Source organism: Pararge aegeria, chromosome 20 (genome assembly GCF_905163445.1).
Source record: "Pararge aegeria chromosome 20, ilParAegt1.1, whole genome shotgun sequence".
NCBI classification, from domain to species: domain Eukaryota; kingdom Metazoa; phylum Arthropoda; class Insecta; order Lepidoptera; family Nymphalidae; genus Pararge; species Pararge aegeria.
This window is the reverse complement of record NC_053199.1, coordinates 1,668,493-1,689,974: the sequence shown is the minus strand read 5'-3', so window position 1 is coordinate 1,689,974 and position 21,482 is coordinate 1,668,493. Positions and strand designations below refer to the sequence as shown.

The window sequence follows — 21,482 nt, the reverse complement described above, 5'->3', positions numbered from 1 at the left end:
TTGATGAATTTCTGCAATTTAAGCCTCAGAACTTGATAGGTATATATAAACATAAAATTACCTAAAATTGACCTTTGTATGTTGGGGTTGGCCTGATCGGATATGTTGCGACTTCTTATTTTGTTAATGTTCGGGCTATTGCGTGTACCTGTGTTTTACGTAATCGTCAAGACTCGTGGCCATAACTAGGACAGTGCACTTCGGGCTGCCACTCAACACGTACTCATTATCTTCTTCTTCTTTTGATTTATGGTTTTTCGTAATGCCAAAACAGCACAATGTACTTTGCCAGTGTCAAGTAGCTTGGAAAAGGCACGAACTAGAGTGGTCAGTAAAGAAAAAGAAATGTCTATTTCATAACCTCGTCCTGCAATAGTAGTTGTTAGTGAAATGAACTAAGTACGCATGAATTTAACAATCATTTGAAGAGGAAATAAAATAAAAAAATTTATATCCAAAATATAAAAATCATTTTTAATTTGTTAATTTTAATACATTTACATAGATATATAACATACCGACTATACACTGACATTAACACTCATTCGACATTTAAGGGACGAGGAATTTTAGAAGGAAGTATATCATACAGATTAAGTACTTATTATCAATATCATTATATTATTTACATGTCACTATCAATTTATTAACATAGGAAATACAGTCCACTTATCAATCTCTAGCAATCTCTATCATTTATCGACACTCCACAAAGGACTACACCCCACAGTTAAGAACATTTTATCACATATTCATACAAATAAATACATTTAATTTAATTTCATTTCAACAGAAAAATAAGACCTTCTACTCGGAGCCAGACAGCGACGGCTCTGCGTCCACATCCTCGGGCTCATCGTCCGCTTCGAGCACTTCCGACGAGTCTTCAGATGAGTGAGCTGCCTTCATTACACATATTATGCTCATTTGACTGCCGATTGACTCTGCTTTCTGAGTCCAAGGCCGTGGGTTCGATTCCCACAACTCGAAAATATATCTGCGATGAAAATGAATGTTTTTCAGTGTTTAAGTGTTTATCTGTATATTATTAATGTTTGTGTATTGTATTCATAAAATTATTCATCAGCCATGTTAGTACCCATAACACAAGCTACGCTTTCTTTGGGGCTACATGGCGATGTGTGTATTGTCTAAGTATATTTATTTTATTTATTTATCCCCCATTTCCTTGCTACTGTTGCTACTTCTTACTACACTACAGAGTTAAACGCAACATTCTTATTATTTGTCTTATTAGGGAAGAAGAAACAAATACCAACCAGCAGCGAAAGAAAGAGGAAAAAATAAAAGAAACCAACAATTACAAGTAAGTTCTAATTAATTTATATTAATATTCACGAAGTTAAGGTTCTATAACATGATATATTACTTAACGCTGCCGGTATGGTACTGAGATTATTACTGAGGTATTTTGTTATTCAGAGATAAATTTAAAGTCATTGAGAGATAAATTTAAAGATTTTAAAAGAATGACGGTGTATAGTCAGTACATATTTGAAAATTTAATGTACGTTCATAAAAACATTTCTAAATTTAAGAAAAAATGTGACTGCAATAATTTAAACATTAGAAGTAAGAATAAACTTACAATGAAATTGCATACAATTCTACAATATACTCAGTTCAACAAAAGTTCAAAGTTTGTATTAAACGTAAGGTTATAGAAAAGTCCTATTATAGTATAAAGGACTACGTAATCGATAAAAAAGCTTGGGTGTAAATTATTGCTCTAACCAGGTTGTTTTTCTTATAATTTTAAATGACACTGTGAGATGGTGATAACAAAAAAAAAACACCCGGCTAAGTTTGTGGGCTTCTACTTAGACCAGGACGCGTTTGGAACCCTCGTAGCTTTAGTTTTAAGTTTACGAATGTGGTTATCGCCATCATCTCACTACCGTGTAATTCTTATGTACGCCTCAAAAGTGCCACCTATGGGCCTACTTGAATAAAGATATTTTTGACTTTGACTTTGTTAATAACTTTCGAACCGACCCGAAAATCCAACCCATCGCCTTTCGAATTAGACAGCAAATCCACAGACCTCTATAAACCCGACCCGGAAATTGAACCTATGACCTCGTAATTCATCGTTCATCGTTGTCGGAAATTAAAAGATAATTGCGTCAATTAAAACACATTGAAATCATTTTAACAGCCAATCTAGCCATCATGGCCTTGAAACTATTATAATTAAGTATTACATTAAAGAAACGGTGATAGCCCAGTGGGTGGGACTTCGACTTCACTTTCGGGGGGGCGAGTTCGAATCCCAGCACGCACATCTAACTTTTCAGCGTTTTAAGAAATTAAAATATCTCTTGCTTCATTGGTGAAGGAAAACATCGTGTTTACATTAAATGTGACTCTGTATTGAATAGTGAAAAATACATCTTATCATACACTTTATGTATTTTTCACTATTCAATACCTATAGGTATATAGGTAAATTTATTTAATAAATTAATTCAAGGAGGCTCATCATGCTATGCAAAAACGTGTAGTGTTGAGTATGTCATAAATGTAAGTAAATGTGCAATTTAAAATCGGATGTACCTGATAAATGTAAAAACTATATTACATGTGACAGTGCCTCCTTTAATTGTTGACTTGAATGTATGAATGCGAGTTTACGTGTGAGTTCGCGTGCGTGCGTACATGCGTGCGTGCGTGCATGCGTGCGTGCGTGCATTCGTGCGTGAGTGCGTGCGTGTGTGTTTGCGTGTAGGTGGTTATACCTTCTTGGTGACGCCGATGTTCTCTACGGGGTCAGGCCCGTATATAATATAATATAATGTAATATATTTAGCTGGTTTTAATTTAAATTTAGTGTTTACACTTAGAGAAATTTACCAGTATTTTTTTTGCTTATTGTACGTACTTGCGTGGAAGTAGGTAAAGATAATATATAATGTAGAAACGGACTATTTACTGTTATATATAGAATAGTAGTAGTTAGTTACAAGTAGCGTTATGAAGTGACAATAGTGGCATAAAGTACAGAGGTTTTGATTAATCTTTTGTACTAACAATATTGGTGATTGTGTATAAATTCCATCACGAATGTTTTGATACAAAATCACGTTAATGTAATAATTAAATGAATATGCAATACGTGCTAACAATAATCCTTACAAGCTAAGCCCTTTTAACATACATACATTTAAGCTCTTACAATAGATGATCTTTTATTAGGTCATCAAATTCGGGGACATCGGACACTGAGTCCGATAGTGAAGCGTCCTCCGGCTCAGACGATGAGTCGGAGAGTTCGGAGAGTAGTGAAGAGAAGAAGGACATTAAGAAAGAGGCTCAAAAGGTATATTGATAAAAATGTATGCTCAAACTTTTATGAATTTTAACATTCTTGTACCACCTGCAGTGTGTTCTCCTCTTTTTTTTTCTAATTCTAAGGATACCTGGCAGAGATCGCTATTAAAGTCGCGATAAGGTCGCCTTTGTGTTTTATCTTCATGTTTCTTTTTTTTGTTTCGTATATATTGATTTGGTGAACAATTGAAGTATTAAAATAATATTATAATATGCTTGGAGTTATGGTGGTTACGGTTAGGCCTCAGTTTACCAGGAAATTATTTCACCACTTCAGAATATTGTTCAATGTACAGGATTGTTTTTTTTAACAGGAACGCCCCAAATCAGAAGTAAAAGAAAACAAGAATGAGAAGTCCAATTTGGAACTACTATTGGAACTGGACGAAGTTGCCAGTTCTTTGCCCACTATGACGCCCACGTGTGGGGGATTCCTGTCTCCGCCCACTGCATTTCCGCCGGGAGTTGGAGATGGTTAGATTTGCTTTTCATAATCCTTAAGTATTTAATATATATTCTTGACTGGAAGAATGCTACGAATCCAAGATGTCCGCCACTACAAAATGTGTTTTTTTACAGCAGCCTCACTATGGGTATTAAATGACCAATATAATTCTAAATACTATTATTATTATGCAGTGTCGGGGGTTAATTTTAAATTTATATCATTTAAGTAATTATGGAATGGCATGCTCGAAGTCAGCGTACGACACGATCTTACGATCACGGTCGGACTGCACTCCAACAAATATAAACTTCAGCTTAAGACAATGTGTCTGAAATCTTTTGTAATTTCACTTATGCCTGCATGGTATAAATCCAATGCCTTATGATTTAGTCGATGGAAAAAAAACTTTTGACCAAGTCTTAGCTGATATTTTTTTTATAATAATAGCGAACGAACGATCAAGTGGGTGACCTGATGTTAAGTGAATACCTGCAGATGTTAAGTGAATACCTGCAGATGCGTTGCCGACTTTTAAGGATTTGGCTTTAAGTTTGTTCATCCACCCCTTGAATAGCCCTAGATTGTATTTTGGAGGAAACACATCAGATGGGAGATTGTTCCACAATTTACTTATTCAGGCATTGCTTTGCTCTTCGTTAGTGAGAACGGGCATTACGACGCATTTCGACGGTAGGAGAGCCGTAGCTTAATTGGAGAAAGCGCTCAGGCCGCGATTGCCAGGTTCAAATACTGTCGGTTCCAAAAATTTTTATATGCATTTTTAAATTTATAAAGTTAATAATTTTTCTAAGTGTTGGTAAAAACACTAATAAAAATTATAAAAAAGCAATGTGTCATCTCTTGTTTCAAACGTGTCTCATTGAAATAAGAACCTTTGAAAAAGTAGATCGAAACTGCAACGTTTCCTATTAGATGACGCTACAGTCGCTATAAGACCGATTTGAAAGGCATATACTAATTTCGGCATCGACGGTAGGAGAACCGTAGCTTAATAAGAAAGCGCTCAGGTCGCGATTGCCAGAGAGTCGCAGGTTCAAATCCTGTCGGTTCCGAAAATTATTATGCATTTAAAAGTTATAAAGACGCGCATTAGCTTGTTAGCTAAGCGACGCAATGTGGTGTAAAGTGTTCCCCGGCGCAGGCGACGCTATCACCCCCGTGGGCCCCGCGCTGGTGCCCGCCGCCCAGCAGGAGATGATCCCGCGGGTGATGTCTCGCGGGCTGGGCGCCACGCGGCGTTGGAGCCGCGCGCCGCATCTGTACTCACACAAGATGTGCGCCGTGGAGCTGTGCTTCACCAACCACACGCCCGACCCCGTCGAGAACATCCGCGTCAACAAGAAGGTATAACAACACGCACGACCGCACACACGCACGCAGGCACTCACGCACGCACGCACCCACCCACGCAAGCACTCGCACGCAAACTCGCATTCATACACTCAAGTCAACAATTGAAGGAGGCCCTATCGACTGTTATATTTATAACTCAACCAACTTACTAAGGGAGCTAAACTGTCTTCGATGCCCCCAGGGACTGCAAACTGCAAGCCCGCTTTTGTATACGATCAAATGGAAGGAAATGGTAAATAATAATAATAATAATAATAAGTTTATTTCAATTAACAGTTACACAGCAAATTAAAAATAGTACAAAATAAGGCAAACATAAGGTAATGTGTATCATGAAACCCAAATTCGATAATACTGCTATAGTGCAAGACTGAGTCGCAGTTATTATCGCCCGTCTCTGGAGCGAGAACCATACACTTAAATTAAATCTAGTGAGATTAATAAAAATAAAAACCGAAAAACTTTTTGAATTAAATTCAATTGAAAGCATTGATAAACTCAATTTTTTTTTTTTCTACATTTACATAAATACATCAATAATTTTTTTTTTTTTTTTTTTTAAATATAATTAATTGTACTTAAAAAACTAAATATGAGTGTGTGCGTGCGCGTGTGTTTATGTGTATGTGTATGTGTATGTGAGTGTGGGTGAGGGTGAGGGTGTGATTGTATGTATTATTGAATAAGGTTTTCAGTCTCATCATAAGTTAGGTTAAGAAGCCAATTCGTTAATTCAATTTTACATTTTCGTGATGTTAATGAGTAAATGGATATTTTTTTATTAATTTTGTTATAAAGCATTGAACTTATGAAGTAAGAGTGGCGACCAGCTAAAGCGGTTCTGCGTGGTTCAACTTGACAAATCCTATCAAACCTACGCTTATTTTTAACAAACTCTGAATCATAGGTAGTATTGCCGTGCTTACGAAGAGTAATTAACAGCACGTATAGTTTGCGTACCGAAAGAACCCTGCCCTGCTTATATAATTCAGTGGTGGGAAAACGTATCGGTTTCAGCATCATCACTTTCAATACAGACCTTTGGGCCCTTTCCAACCGAAGCATTATAGTTTTGCCGGCACCTCCCCAAACTGTTATGCAGTAACCAAGAACAGATTGCACGAAAGCAAAGTATATAGATTTTAAAGTGTCTATTTTGGCTGTATTTCTGAGATTTCTGAAAATATACATTGTCTTTCTAACTCTGGAGATAACAGATTCAATGTGATCATTCCATGTGAGGCACTCATCAATAACCACACCAAGGTATTTGATGCTTTGCGTACGCGCAATCCGGCTACAGTCACAACTTTTATCAAGTGGGACAGAACATCGATGAGCACAGATTGAGAATGAGGCAGGCGGCAAGGAACGCCTTGGTCCAAATGTTACAAATTTTGTCTTTGAAACATTGACTGTTAGTAAGTTGCAAGACAGCCAGTTTATAACATTAGCCAAAGCTAATTCAGCATTACCACGTGCTTCCTCCCATGTTAAGCCATGAACAAGAAGAGCCGTGTCATCAGCATAACTTATTATCTTGCAATTTGGTAGGGTGAACTGACAGAGCTCCTTAATGTATACCAAAAAAAGAGTGGGCCCAAGTACGCTTCCTTGTGGCACCCCAAAATTAAGATTCTTATCATGGCTGGTTACATGGTTTACGGAAACACTTTGTGTTCTCTCAGTAAGGTAACTTTTAAATAGAGATAAGGGCAATCCACGCACACCTAACCTTTCTAATTTATTTAAAAGTTTCGGAATAGAGACTGTGTCGAAGGCTTTAGAGAGGTCTAAAAAGATGCCAATAGTCTTTTTCTTTTGGTCTATGTTCTGTATTGTGGTATCTATCAAACTCGTAACTGCATCCTCGGTCGATTTATTTGATCTAAAACCAAACTGATGATCAGAAAGTAGTTGGTTTTCATTTAAAAATGACACGAGTCTCCGATTCAAAAGTTTTTCTAGAATTTTAGAAAGAGCACTTAGCACAGAAATTGGTCTATAATTATCGACACAGTCTCTGGGACCCGTCTTATAAATGGGATGCACGATGGCTCTCTTGAATACTTTGGGAAATACGCCAGTTGAAAAACAAAGATTACAAACGTGCGTTATAATAGGTAAGAGTACGTGTCTAGCTGATTTTAAGATTGATGTCGATATACCATCCCAGCCCACAGCACAGTTATTTTTAAGTCCAAGGATGAGCGACTCGACCTCGTTACTGTCAACACTATTTAGGAACATTGAATTAGGAAAGATTGAGTGACTGTCATGAGAACACTTATGGCAGATATGATTACCAATTTTAGAGGCTAAGTTACTACCTATATTAACAAAAAAGTTATTAACCTCATTAGCTGAAGACACTGGGTCACTCGAAACAGTCATCAGATCATTGAAATCTTTTAATTTTTTATTCTTTATGTTTGCAAAGCGTTTGATAAGATCCCATGTTTTTTTTGAGTTATTTCTAGCTTTATGAAATTCTGTGCGTTCGTAATCAGTTTTAATTTTTTTTAATAAATTATTGCAAAAATTTTTATATCGCATGTAAGTTGTCTTTTTAACGGAATTGCTTGGATCATTTTTTAGTTTTCGATATAGTTTGTCACGGTTACGAATGCAACGAAGTAAACCTGGAGTAATCCACGGCCGTATAATTCTTTTTCTACTAGGAACAGTAACCACACGTTTATTAGCTTCAACCACCGATGATAAAGTTCTTACCAGTTTCTCAGTGGCAGTTTCAGGGTCTAATGTATTAAATATAGCAGAAAAATCAGTTTTTTCAAGTGTTCTTATTACAGCAGGTTCATCTATTCGCGTGATAGTTCGAGCTGCTTTCGTAAGACCTTTATTTTTAAGATTGCAGCACAAGATTACTGGAGAATGATCTGTGAAAAGAGTATCTAAAACAATAGTGGTGGCTTTATTGTTACTTCTTAACATTACATGGTCGAGGCAACTGTTGTTCCTAGTAGGGAAAATGTGAGCAGGCAACAAACCATGACTAGCAACAAGGTTAAGATATTCGTCGGTCTGTTTATCATTAGATGTCAAAATGTTTATGTTGATATCACCAATAATAGCTTTAGTTTTCATATTGGATATTGAATTTAATACTGAATCAAGGCTTATTATGAAGGGAGTAAGGTTAATATAAGAGGGCGAGCGATAAAGAGCAACAATTGCAAGATGATGCGAAAATTTCAGCAATAAACAATTACCTTCACTGAAATCAGGTTCTACGACAGAGCATATCAGAGAGTCACGTACGTACGCAACAACTCCATCGTTTTGATTGGCGTGCTTAGATTTAAAAGAGTGATAACCAATTAATATAGGTACATCTGACAGCTTGCTTAGCCAGCATTCAGATAAAATTATGACATCAATTGTATCGTTTAGGCGTTTGAGTAAAATTAAGAGGTTGTTAAAATTACAGTTAATGCTTCGAATATTTGCGTGGAATACTTTTAACCCCTTAATCCCCCTTAAATATTGCTCGCAAGTTTCAGGAAGAAAAACAAAAGAATCTGACACTGATATATCTTCTATATCATTATTGATTTTTGATGTGTCATCCATTTCAAAAATCTTTATTTTTAACCTTAGCCCTAACAACATTTCGACCCGTCGAAAAGACCAACCGTGACAGTTTCAAAAATATATAAAGTAAATGACACGGTATGATCTCACAAAACAAAAAAACGAGGATATTACTATGTAAGATGATTGAGACTGTATTACATGACTGAACGACGAGTATATATGAGTAGAAGAAGTTGTTTATGTGTATTTGTGTGTGAGAGTGATATTTAATGTAATAATAAGAAACCCAGACATAATAACGAAAAACGTGAGTATATGCAACAGTAGTAAAACATGACAGGATAATAAAGGAAGAAAGAATTAATAACGAAAAAATACTGAAAACATTAAGAATAACATCTAGTCATTTTTGTGATTTAAGATTTTCCAGATCAGATTCATTCCTAATGAGAATAACCGGAGCTCCTTCTTTTCTTCGTAAATATATTTTACCGCTTGATGTCCAACAGTAAGTGTACTGATTTGAGTTAGCAAAGTCCTTGGTAAAGAAGAACAGCCTTTTTGCCTTGGATGATAAGCTTTCAGAAATAAAAATTGGTTTAGGAGGTCCAGTCAGTCTTAGTTTTTCTGTAGTAGGGCGATTATTTTCTTTACTTGTTTTTCTGTACATACGAATGACTCTCTCTTTTGTAAGTACGCTGTTAAAATCTACAAGCACAGTCTTATATGCCGGGTCACGAGAGTTAAAGCGGAATACATCCTTGATTTCATTTTGCTGGATGGACATATTTAGAATTTTACCAGTCGCTATGATGGTGTTAAGAAGACTGTCTTTTGTTTCCGATTTGACAGTCGGAATATTCCTGATTTCAATGCATGTTGCTCTAGAGAGTCTTTCGTAGTTATCCAGCCTATCCTCTAGAAGCTGAAGGTATTGCAGATTGGACTGTTTCTCAGATTCCAATTTTCCTATTTGAGTGACAATACAGTCATATTTTTGTGATAGAAAATCCACGGAATTCTGTATTTCACCATTTTGTTTTTTTATATCGTCCACGGCTAAAAAAATTTTTTCAAGTTTGTCAAACTTGGTTTTTTGCTCGTTCTTAAAACTTTCTAGGATATCCTTGATCTCCACCATAAAGGAAGCTAGCCGATCGCCTACTTCATCTGATCGACGCCGCTTGTTTCTAAACCCCTGTTTGACTTTTGGGGTTTCTGTCACAGGATATTCTTTATCATCCTCAATTAAATCTCTTAACGTAGAGTTATGTTTAGAGGGTGACAAGCCCGAGGTTGATGGTGGGGTGCGGTTTAAGGGCATGTTTAAAAGTCATAAAATAAAAAAAAAACAAAAAAAAAAAAAAATTTGACCACAAGATTCGAAACCAGTGCCGTGCCGACACCGTACTCATAGATCTGGCGTTCACACCAATGTTCCAACGATATACGGTTATCTGGGGCGAAAATTAGTTACTGTCTGTATGATAGTCACCGGCACGATACCGGCAGAGTAATTATGAGTCCAAAGGTCAAGTTTGATGCATTCACTGAATCACCGATGGATTTTTAAAACTTTGCACTGCAAACCGTTATGACTGAGCAAATTTATTGCAATTTACACTTCACAGCCTTTAAAATATTGCACTATTTCTGCTTATTATCACATAACTATATTAACTAACTTATAACTTATAAATATACAAAGGATTTATGCGAAAATATTAACTTTTTCGACAGTTTAAGATTTATTAATCACGGAGCAATGTACAGTACGTGTTCGCACTCCGGTAGCCCGGAGGGGAGGGGCTGTATAAATAGCTGCCCCAGCCCAAACATGTGAGCAGTACTCCATGCGAGGTCTTTTGCGCTTCATAGTGCTGGAGTCTATGCTTTGGCGCAAAGTAACGTTTTGCTCTGTTGAGCAAATCAAGCTATTATTAAAATTTGTTATTATTTAATTTTTTATTGCACACACAAAAACAAAATACATATAGACAAATAAAAAACTAGTTTAGGTGTGCAAAGGCGGTCTTATCGTTAAAGCGATCTGTCCCAGACAACCTTTGGCGAAAGTAGTAGTTCATGGTATAAATTCTAATACTACACATATAATTATTATATATAATACATATTGTTCAAACATAATAATAAACTACATACACAAAAATAGTTTTTCAAACTAAAAAAAGATTTATTAAAAGCTTTGTGTACAAGCTATTTATTAACTATTTTTTAAAGCAGTTTCATTAGTCGCTGTAATATTGTGTTTTAGACATTAACCGGAGCTCGCTCCATCCACGAGTTCGCGCCAATCCCACGGCTGGGCCCCGGCGCCAGCGCGAGTGGGACGCTGGGAGTGGACTTTGCGGATTCAATCCAACCTATCGAGTTTACCGTCATCAGCTCACTAGGTATGTGCAATCTATAAGCTTACTTTTCATATAAACTTTGAACTTATTGAGAGATATATATAAAAAAAATATCCGGAACCGACTGGATTCGAACCTGTGACTTTCTGGCAATCGCGGCTGGAGCGCTTTAACCAACTAAGCTATGGCTCTCCTACGCCGATGCGATGATATAATAATAGTAATAAACATACTACGACAATACACACATCGCCACCTAGCCCCAAAGTAAGCGTAGCTTGTATTATGGGTACTAAGATGACTGATGAATATTTTTATGAATAATATACATAAATACTTATAATATACATATAAACACCCAGGCACTGAAAAACACTTATGTTCATCACACAAACATTTTCCAGTTGTGGGAATCGAACCCACGGCCTTGGACTCAGAAAGCAGGGTCGCTGCCCACTGCGCCAGTCGGCCGTCATTATATCAGTCTTGTAGCGACTGTAGCGCCATGTAGTAGGAAACATTGCAGTTTCAATCTACTTGTTCAAAGGTCCAAATTATCTCAAAGATTTCATTCCAACCATGATATCATTAGAATACCTCCATGGTGCAGTGGTGATCGTCAGAGAGTTTGTTATGTAACGTCACAGCCATACAATAGCAATTTCGCCTTTACAATGCTAGTTAATGAATATAGGCCTAGGATAGTGTACGGTACTGACTAGATTGTTGACATTCACAGTATATTAAATATGGCCGCCACAATAGAGCGGGGATGAGTTGAGCATTGGCAGCGGTAGAAGCAACACGTGGTAGATAAATTATCTTTGTGTATTTCAATATGGAATCACAGTGTTTACAATAAATAGCATTCTACGTACTATTGTGTTTGAATAATAATATTATAATTACAATATAGTGAGTGAGTACACTATAGATAGTGATAGGATATACAAAGTTTAATACTTCGGCAGGTGAAGTGTCGGTCTCGATCACCCCGCCGGTGGGCGAGCTAATGCGCTCAGTCACAATGTCGGAGAGCAAGTGGGACGCGGAGCAGAAAAGGTTACGCGGAATGACTGAGGTATATTTCAATCAATATTAATGTTAATCAATGCCCGATTAACTTAACGTCGTGAGAGATATAGGGTTCTAATATGAATGAATGAATGAATGAATGAATGGATGAATGAATGAATGAATGGATGAATGGATGGATGAATGAATGAATACACTTTTATTGTAAACCACATAAACATATAGTAGAATTAAAAATAAAAATTTAACAAAAAGTAAACAATTTGGCGGCCTTATCGCTACATAGCGATCTCTTCCAGGCAACCAAAGGCGTTAAACACAGCTCAAGAAGAGAGGTTGGTGGTGCATTTAAATAAATATGCATATATACCTATATATACATATATAATATATACAAATAATAAACTTACAATTAAATATATAGATAATATATATAATAAATATTTAGGGTTTGTGTCTACAATTCTGAGTGTAGACCGCGCGGGTTTTAGGGGCGTCCAAGATCAGTAAAGACTGTTTGAATACTTTACGTTTCAACTTCGTGGTTGACAATAAAAACAGCCATTCGAAATTTTTATTTTGAATTAAATCAATAAAACCACTATACAACGTTCCAGATATTATTTTCAATAATCCATACTCAATACGTTTTACAAGCGCTTCGGTGAATAATGGCCTCTCTTTCACTCCCCTTGTGAGTGAAAGAGAGGCCATTATTCATCGAAGCGAGAAGCAACATTCAAATCACGCGAGTGAGAGAGACGAAATCACTTGTCGAAGCGATATAGCAATATTAGGATGAACAGAACTTTCTAGGGATGCGGTATTTTTTCTAAATTCAATCAAGCTTCTTCGGATTTCAGTACAACATTGCAATACAACAATGAAATATGTGTTTTGATACCTAATAGGTGTCGGTCTTTTAATGCCCGTTGACTGAAGCGATGTCTATAGAAAAAACTATATTCACCAACTCTTAGGATAATCTACCTTTAGTCTATCGATTGATTGTAGATAGAATAGAAAAACTTTATTGCAAAACAACACAATAGGAAAAACACAAGGAAAAAATTAATAGTACTTAGAGCTAGGGTGCAAAGGCGGCCTTATCACTTAAAGTGATCTTTAAAAGGCAACCTGAGCGTGCGAAGCCCATTAAAAGTTGCAAAGTTGATGATGGTACATAAAGTATGTTACATGAAATAAAATAAACTTTTATGAACATACAACTATATTAACATAATAACTCCAAAAATGCCGATATAAATGTATATATACTAGAATAGATAAGTAATAATTTGTATATGTCAATAATAGAAAAAAAAACAAGTCTTCGGTGAAAACTATTGGTGAAAAGTTAAATTTGGCCCTAGGGATATCTTTAGATAAGGCGTTACTTAACAACGTATTGCCTTGTTCGTGTTTAGTGAAAAGGACATAAGCCTGTTACTGTCTGGAGTACTGCTGGACTAATACCCGTTTTCACTAAACCTAGGAATCGCCTTAAGTGGACGCCTAGTGATTTAGGTGATTCCTAGATAAAAAAAATTCACGATATCTTATGTGATATCTAACGGCATTAGGCGCCGTCTAAAGTTAACGACATCGATTCGGCAGATCGCAAAGTTCAGGAGACTCGTAAATTGACAGTTGACAGGTGAAATATAAATTAGTTTTTTTTTAATAAGCTCAATTTTAATCATTATTTCATCAAAGTTATTTATTGTTATTTTTTCACATTAATATGACCTTAATCGCATCAGATTAGCTCAATGTCGTTTATAAATATGCAAAAAACGCGAGTTTTTTTTTTTTTACTTTTACGTTATAGACTGTGATGGGCGACAGAAGACAGACAAGAAGTCGTTTTTGATTTTGAACTTCCTAATCCAAGTATTGATACGTATTTACACAATTATTTATTACAGTGCAACAAACAAGCAGCGAAACTAGAAGACGAGTCTGCTATATGCAAGAGAGTTTTTGAGACCGCCAATGTCGCCTGCATCACTTCCACTGGGAACTTGCTTAGGTAAATTGAGTATTTTTTTAGAAAAACAAATAAACAAAAAGAAAATGGTGTGTGTACATATGTGCACGCGTTAGAAGTTATACTTCTTTGGCGTTTTTAAACGTGCTATTAAAAAGCTGCTGCTTTGTCAAGCAATCCGGACTGCAATTTTGGATTGTAATTTTTAGTTTTCTTATTATTCTTATAATTCTTATTTTTCTTATTGTAATATTAGTTTTGTTTAACTTTTCGTACTTTTATTATAGTTTGTAGTGTTAATATCGGTCATATTGTAGTAAATGCTGTGCACACCTTTAAGTGGCTAGTCACACTGATTAGAAACATATTATTTGTTTCTTTACTATGTATGGTGAAATAGTTGTAGGTGTTCCTTTAATAAATAAATAAATAAATAAATAAGTAACGAGATAAAAATCTTTTCAAAAATTTTATCTTTCGCCTTATCCTACGTTTGTAGAAAAAAACGAACAATACAATAGAAAAAAGGTATTGAATACATTGAAAGTTTTATTATAACGCATTATCAAATCAATAATATGAGGTGATAAACAAAATTTAAATAGACAAATTGGTTATATTGTGACCTGTACAAGTCTTAACAATATAGTAAAAGGTTTTCTTATTTTATAGGATAGAACATTCATAACATCTTAAATTATTGTTTTACTACAAGCTTCTAAAGCTAACCTAAGAAACCTTGTATTCCAACTTATATATATGCGCCCCATATTTCAGGTTCGCGGGCAGAATGACGTCATCGCAGGACCTAGTGCTATTGTCTGTGAAGGTCGACGAAGACTCTACCACCGTCACCGCCAACTGTCCCAACATGGCCATCGCTTCGCTTCTAGCCAACCAAGTCGCGCAGGCTTTCGCTAGAGAATAGATCGACACATTGGAAATGCGCCATTCGTCACAGCTTCCAAAAAAAGCCTATTAAAACACTGTTTTGGTGAATATACAATGTGTAACCCAATTGAGAAATAATGTTGAAGGATGCAGAAGTATATTTAATTAAGAATCACCCTGTAATAATATTAAATAAAAAGGAGCATATTTATTTTTCAATACAAACCAATTCAAAACGTTCTAAATGTTTACCTTTGACAACCCTATTGAAGACAAAAGACCGACTACACGCATAGTACCCACGCTACGAGATGCGTACCTAATAAACAGTGGCGTGCACTTCATACAAGCATACAAGCACTGCTTACCCTAAAATTTTATCATAACTCGTAAAGGGGAAGGATTTTTTCCATCTTATCTTCCTTCTTTATCAAAAATCCTGTGGACGTCACTGCTAATAAAGTGACGGAAGTCACAGGATTTAAATTGTGCATGTGATGTTATCTGTGCAGAAATACATTATCTGTGAAAAATTCAACTGTCTAACAATCACGGTTACTGACAGACGGACAGGCTGACAGGACGGGCAGTACAGAGGGAGTTTAAGTAATAGGGTTCCGTTTTGGAACAGACCCTAAAACATTTTTTTTTAAATAACTTATTGTTTTTTACCCATGCTCGCCGTATTGTTGGCGCTATATCAACAAATACAAAAAAAAAGAATATCAATAATTAAGGTGGCTCCTATATATAAGACCTGCCGCTAAGCGATTTAAGTGATCCGGTGCGATGTCGCGTAGAAACCGATTAGGGGTATGACTACCATACTCCCTAATAGGTTAGCCCGATACCATCTTAGACGGCATCATCACTTACCATCAGAGACTGCAGTCAAGGGCTAACTGGTAGGAAAAAAAATATATAGATAAATGGTAAGGAACACTTAGTGCGCAAGGCCGGCTAGCACTTCACCAGTTCTTTTTCCCAATTAAACAAAGTCTAAGTTTGAATAAATACATCTTTATTATTTTAAGTAACTCACCATAAACAATAATTTATATTATATAACTAAGGAAAAGTTTTGTAATATTTACAAATAAAGTTATAAGGTTTTATTAATTCCATAAGAAAACTATATTGTAATTCTAATTTTAAATAAATTCATCCAACTTATTTGAAATTTGTTTCAGCATATCAGCCACCCTGTAAAGTGACAAAGATAAATATTTAATATTGGATACAAGGTCTTTCTTTACGTAAGTGCATGTTTCGTTGCAAAATATTAAGCTGAATAATATCTATATATATAAAAATGTTACGTTGGTTTGTGTACGCTTCAAAAACTCAAAAAGTTCTGCACCGATCGAGCTAAAATGTATAAATAAATATAATATAGGTTGTATGAAATGCCTGAACAGATGCCTGTTGTTTGTATAAAGTAACTTGAGATTGTATAAGATTTAATAGAAAGTATATAATTTTAAATAAAAAAAAAAAAGTTTAATTCTACTATTTCGTGTTCGGCGAGCACACACACAAACACACACACTCTAAGTACGAGTCTAGCTCTCTCTTTTATTTCAATCGATGAAATTAGATACATTTTGATGGACATATAAAGTAACAACGACGCAAAAACAGCATTTGCGTCCTAGACCAAGTCTAGTTTGAAATATAACGATTTGTTTTGACGCAACACGCGTGGCGTGTTTCAAGCCTACCTACTGTTGCTGGAAAAACTGTTTCTTTACAATATAAGTTTACCTATTGATAGCGTTGTTTCTTTCCTTCGATACCCTTAACTTCTCTTCTTCGATGTCTAAGAATCTTTTTGCAATTAAACCATCTGTAAAATATGAAGCCAGTCAAAATTTATTTTTACAGGTTCGGTAAGTTAAACGGTTTAATTAAAAATAAAAATGAAAAGATAATTCGGTACGTCCAAAGTTATGATAACCACACAATTGAGTGAACTTGATTGAATATGAATGAATGAAATTGGGAATTTATTAATAACTAGCTGTTGCCCGCGACTTCGTCTGCGTTTGATTTTGTTGTTTGATGTGGCATTCAATTTAGTTGTAGTTCTATAAAAAAATAATTTCAGTATCGCTAAGCCTTAAATGAGGGGTTTGCTACTGTCCGCTGAAGAGTTCTGTCCTCTATCTCCAACCACATTCATCAGATCTAAACAAAGTTTGGGCTAAATAAAACACATATTATAACCTCCATAGTAAAAAAATAATTATTTAAATTGGTTATAATTTGTTATGGTGTAAAATCGTCAAACACTTTCATCCCCTCTCCGGTCCCCCATAGGAACCGAGCTTAATGTCGGGATAAAAAGTATCCTATATTACTTCTAACACTTCCAAGAAAATGTGTACAAAGTTTCCTGAGGATCGGTTAAGTAGTTTTTGCGTGAAAGCGTAACAAACAAACTTAAATTCACATTTATAATATTAGTAGGGAAGTAGGGATATATAGACTTATATTGTAAAGTATGAAATAATGTAACGGCGTCTTTCGCTAGTGCATCCCATTGTAGCAAATATGCTGAGTTAGGAATAGAATGAAACTAAGATACATTAGTCATAAAGTTAGCGTGCCCATTCGCCATTAAAGTATCAGCTTATATGTATTTAATTAATTATGTTATGTTATGTTAATTGTATTTAGCTCAGTTTATTTTGTTTATGTACAGTAGCAAAATATGACAGCTTTCATATGATAAAAAAATCATTATTAAATTAATTAATTAATAAAAATTCAACACAAATCATAAAAAATATATAAAATGCAAATTTAATGTAATATCTTCGGTATTAATATGTTTGTAAAATTATATGTCAAAAAGTAAAATCATTATAAAATATTAACTAGTATCATTATAGTAATCATTATAAAATATAATTTCATTCAATAAATTATATAAATTCTATTCAAAAAAAATCACTTACAGAGTAAAAACACTTACTAACTAGCCGTTTATGCAGTTTTCTCTTGAACGCATAAAAAGGTAATTAATTATTTCAATTGATCAGGCAAATTGTTGTATATTTTAATAGACATACAATAACAATTTTTTCGATAAGAATCCCCATTTCAATAGGTTTTTTTTTCTTTTATTCCACTACAAGTTAGCACTTGACTGCAATTTTACCTGGTGGTAAGTGATGATGCAGTCCAAGATGGTAGCGGGCTAACCTGTTAGGGAGTATGGGAGTCGCCCCTAATAGGTTTCTACGCGACATTTCGCCGGAATACTAAATTGCTTAGCGGCACGTCTTTGACGGTAGGTTGGTAACTAGCCAATGCCAAAGCCTCCCGAATTGCCTCTGCCGGAAAACGAATCCGGGACCTCCCACTTAAATTCACAACGCTCACCGTTGCGCCAGGAAGGTCGTCAAAAGGAAGAAAGGTTGTTAAAGGTAGAAGGGAAGCTGAATTCTTATGCATAAGTCTATCACCACTCCATTTAACGCTTTATCAATGACGCTCAAGTCAACTCTTAAAATCTCGCTTATAATCGTACTAATATTATAAACACAAAAGTTTTTATTTGTCTTTCCTTTACGCCCTATTTAAGCGACCAATCAAGTTAATTTTTTGCAAAGAGTTAGTTGAAAGGACGAAGAGTATTAAAGACTAGGTACTTTTGAATTCTAGGAAATATTTTGACCTCCATCAATAAAATAATTAAATTCTAACCATTTCTGACAGGAAATCGTCTGCGTCTTCTCGGTAGGGTAGAAGCAAATGTTCGTCGAGGTGCCGGCTTGGAGTCGGGGGGTGATGTGGCTCGGGGCTCCGGCGATGGCAGCGTGTCCCGATCCGAGAAGTGCTCGGGGCTTAAATTGAGAGTCTCTGCCTCGGACTAAAAATATACAATTAAAAAATAAGTTGAGAAAATAAGAGAGTAAATAACAATGCGAGATGGTGATAACAAAAAAAAAAATAACTACCGGCTAAGTTTGTTGTGGGCTTCTTCTTAGACCAGGGCGCGTTTGGAACCCTCGTAGCTTTAGTTTTAAGTTGACGAATTAATTTATCGCCATCAACTCCCTCCTATGTCATATTTTACATACAATGTACGCATCAAAAGTGCCATCTATGTGCCATATGGGATTCAAATCCGGGACCTTCAAGACTGAATATTAAGAACACCAAAAGAAAACATGTCCCTTGAGGATCCCATTCAACAATCAACTTTTGTTATTTTTTATTATTTGTACTTTCATGACTTGATAAACAGACAAAAGGTTGGAGGCTTTGTATTATGGCCCTGTTAGCATACTTTAGTTGCATAGATGTGTCAACATGTTTTCCGTCCGTCTCTTTATGTAAAAGTCCAACCAAAACTGTAGTGTCAGGCAATGCCTGTTGTAGATTTCAGCAGCAGGCTTATCGGCTCTTTATTCAACTATAAGTCAGGCCTTGTCTGCAGTCTCACCCGATGGTAAGGGATGATGCAGTCTAAGATGTTAGCAGGCTAACCTGTTAGGGGGTAAGTACAATTACGTGGGTATGTAATATTACTGCCAATTGGTTCCCACAAAGGTCAACGTCAAAGTACCAAAGTCAAAAATATCTTTATTCTTTATTCAAGTACGCCCAAAGGTGGCACTATTGATGCGTACATTACATGAGAATTACGCGGTAGTGAAACAGTCTTTGTTGGCAATGTGGCTCTGACAAACGTACTACCGTTGAGACTACCATATGTAATGTTTACTTACAATGTCGGTCCCCGGGCCCATGAGAGTGTCCCCTGTTTCATCATCTAATAATGGATCGCTGTGTGTATCTTGATCCTGCTCTTGGCTCGCTTGTTTCTTGACATTATTGCTATTGTCCGTCCAAGTCTACAATTAAAGCATTAGCGGAATATGGGACGCATGCATAAATCTGAACTCATAAATAAAATAAATAAATTCCCATATCTAATATATGGAACCCCTCAGTGAACAAGTCTTACTCACGCTTGGCACATTTTATTATTATCTATTTTTAAATAAAATGTTTGTTGTTTATTATCTATCAGATAATGCAGCCATAAGTTGTTTTGTTTTTTTTTAATCTTCTGTACTTTTGTCTGGTGTGCAATAAAAGTGTCATAATTTATTCATCATTAATTCAAATTCAAAAAGCTTGCTGGCTAACCCTTATTTATACCAAATGGATCATTTTCTTGAAATTAGATATTCTTCTTGAATCATTTATAGCATTGAGGTCATTAACCTGAGATAAAAAATAATAGTAATTTATTATTTTTCTTTTAGAGCTCATTCAGGTATACCTAATCTATGATACAGAGTAACAGGGGGCAATGGCAATAATTCTTTTCTTCATTCAATTAGCGTGTGAAATATCATATTATAGCATGCATTGCTATTACTGTTTTTTTTTTGCTAAATTAATCAACAATTAAGTTGCGAATGTTTCCTTGAATGATGAATTATAATTAATAATATATGGCGTTGGTAACGCAACATCATTTGTTACTTTTGTTATATGCAGAGTTGCAAACTTAAGATATAAAATTGTATCTCTTACCGAACGGCGACTAGCCGCTTTACATTCAGATATATAGCGTTTGTAGAGGTCATTATGTCTTAGTTTAAGATGAGTTTTTAAATTAGTGACTGATGTACGGTAAGATAGGTCTTTCGAGCACTCATTACAGTTGGCGATTTTATCATCTCCAGCCAACTTAGAAAAATAATCCCATAGTGCCCTAGATTGGGGTAAGTGAGACATTGTTACAAAATATCACAATCACATACTTAAAAATTAACACAGATTTACGCACGATTCACGGTTCATCTGCTAAGCTAATGACAGCTCTTGCTACATGCTAACTTTACGTTTGTATTTCGTAATGTTGGTAGCACGGGCAGTGAGTATACAATCGATACGCAAAGCAACAGTGCTTTCTCTTTTAACTGAGGTTAGAGCATTAACCCACCAGGCAACTCTTAAGTGGGTTGTTTGGTTTTAACTAATATCGCTACTCCAGCATTAACTTCTCAAGGGACTCTACCAGCACGGTGGTGGATTCCACCAATTTCTCAATTTCTGGTTGTAGGTATTATGGAATATTTTACAGAAATAATAGGTAATATAATTTTATTTGGCTCGGTAATCGAATCTAGTTCAGTTTATTAAAAGACTAGCTTTTATCCGCGGCTTCGCTCGCCTGGTTATTTGTAAATCTTTGCCACGAGGAATAGGACACCGATCATGAATACATAACAGTACACTATTTCAGGACACTTGTCTCCTTTTTTCTGCATCCTTTCAACTATTTCTATGCCAAAATAAAGTCGTTTTGTTACTTTGTGTAAATGAAGGACGATTTTCTATGTTTTTTAATGTTCTAATTCCCATAAGATTCTAAATTCCAATTAGATGTTCTTGCAGGACCAAAAGTTGCTCATGTTACTCTCCTTCCACTCAACTA

The 21,482-nt window shown here is 35.5% G+C and overlaps 2 protein-coding genes across 2 annotated transcripts in view; one reads left to right on the top strand and one right to left on the bottom strand.

Moving 5' to 3' along the window:
- LOC120632525 (AP-3 complex subunit beta-2) overlaps positions 1-15,239 on the top strand; it is a 31,356-nt gene extending 16,117 nt beyond the window's left edge. Inside the window, exons 14-22 of the mRNA XM_039902344.1 lie at positions 794-894; positions 1,259-1,327; positions 3,217-3,340; positions 3,666-3,825; positions 4,962-5,164; positions 11,007-11,145; positions 12,075-12,184; positions 14,067-14,170; positions 14,906-15,239. Of these exons, the coding sequence (XP_039758278.1) occupies positions 794-894; positions 1,259-1,327; positions 3,217-3,340; positions 3,666-3,825; positions 4,962-5,164; positions 11,007-11,145; positions 12,075-12,184; positions 14,067-14,170; positions 14,906-15,056 (1,161 nt within the window). The 3' untranslated portion in view covers positions 15,057-15,239. The remainder of the gene's footprint in view (positions 1-793; positions 895-1,258; positions 1,328-3,216; positions 3,341-3,665; positions 3,826-4,961; positions 5,165-11,006; positions 11,146-12,074; positions 12,185-14,066; positions 14,171-14,905) is intronic.
- A 465-nt stretch (positions 15,240-15,704) lies between these two features.
- LOC120632804 lies at positions 15,705-20,849 on the bottom strand. Its single transcript, XM_039902816.1, has 5 exons — positions 20,576-20,849; positions 19,759-19,884; positions 18,731-18,896; positions 16,784-16,865; positions 15,705-16,222 (listed from the first exon to the last, which is right to left on the bottom strand). The coding sequence occupies exons 1-5, from the start codon at positions 20,777-20,779 to the stop codon at positions 16,171-16,173; spliced, it is 630 nt and encodes a 209-aa protein (XP_039758750.1). The 5' UTR covers positions 20,780-20,849; the 3' UTR covers positions 15,705-16,170.
- Positions 20,850-21,482: the final 633 nt, after the last annotated feature.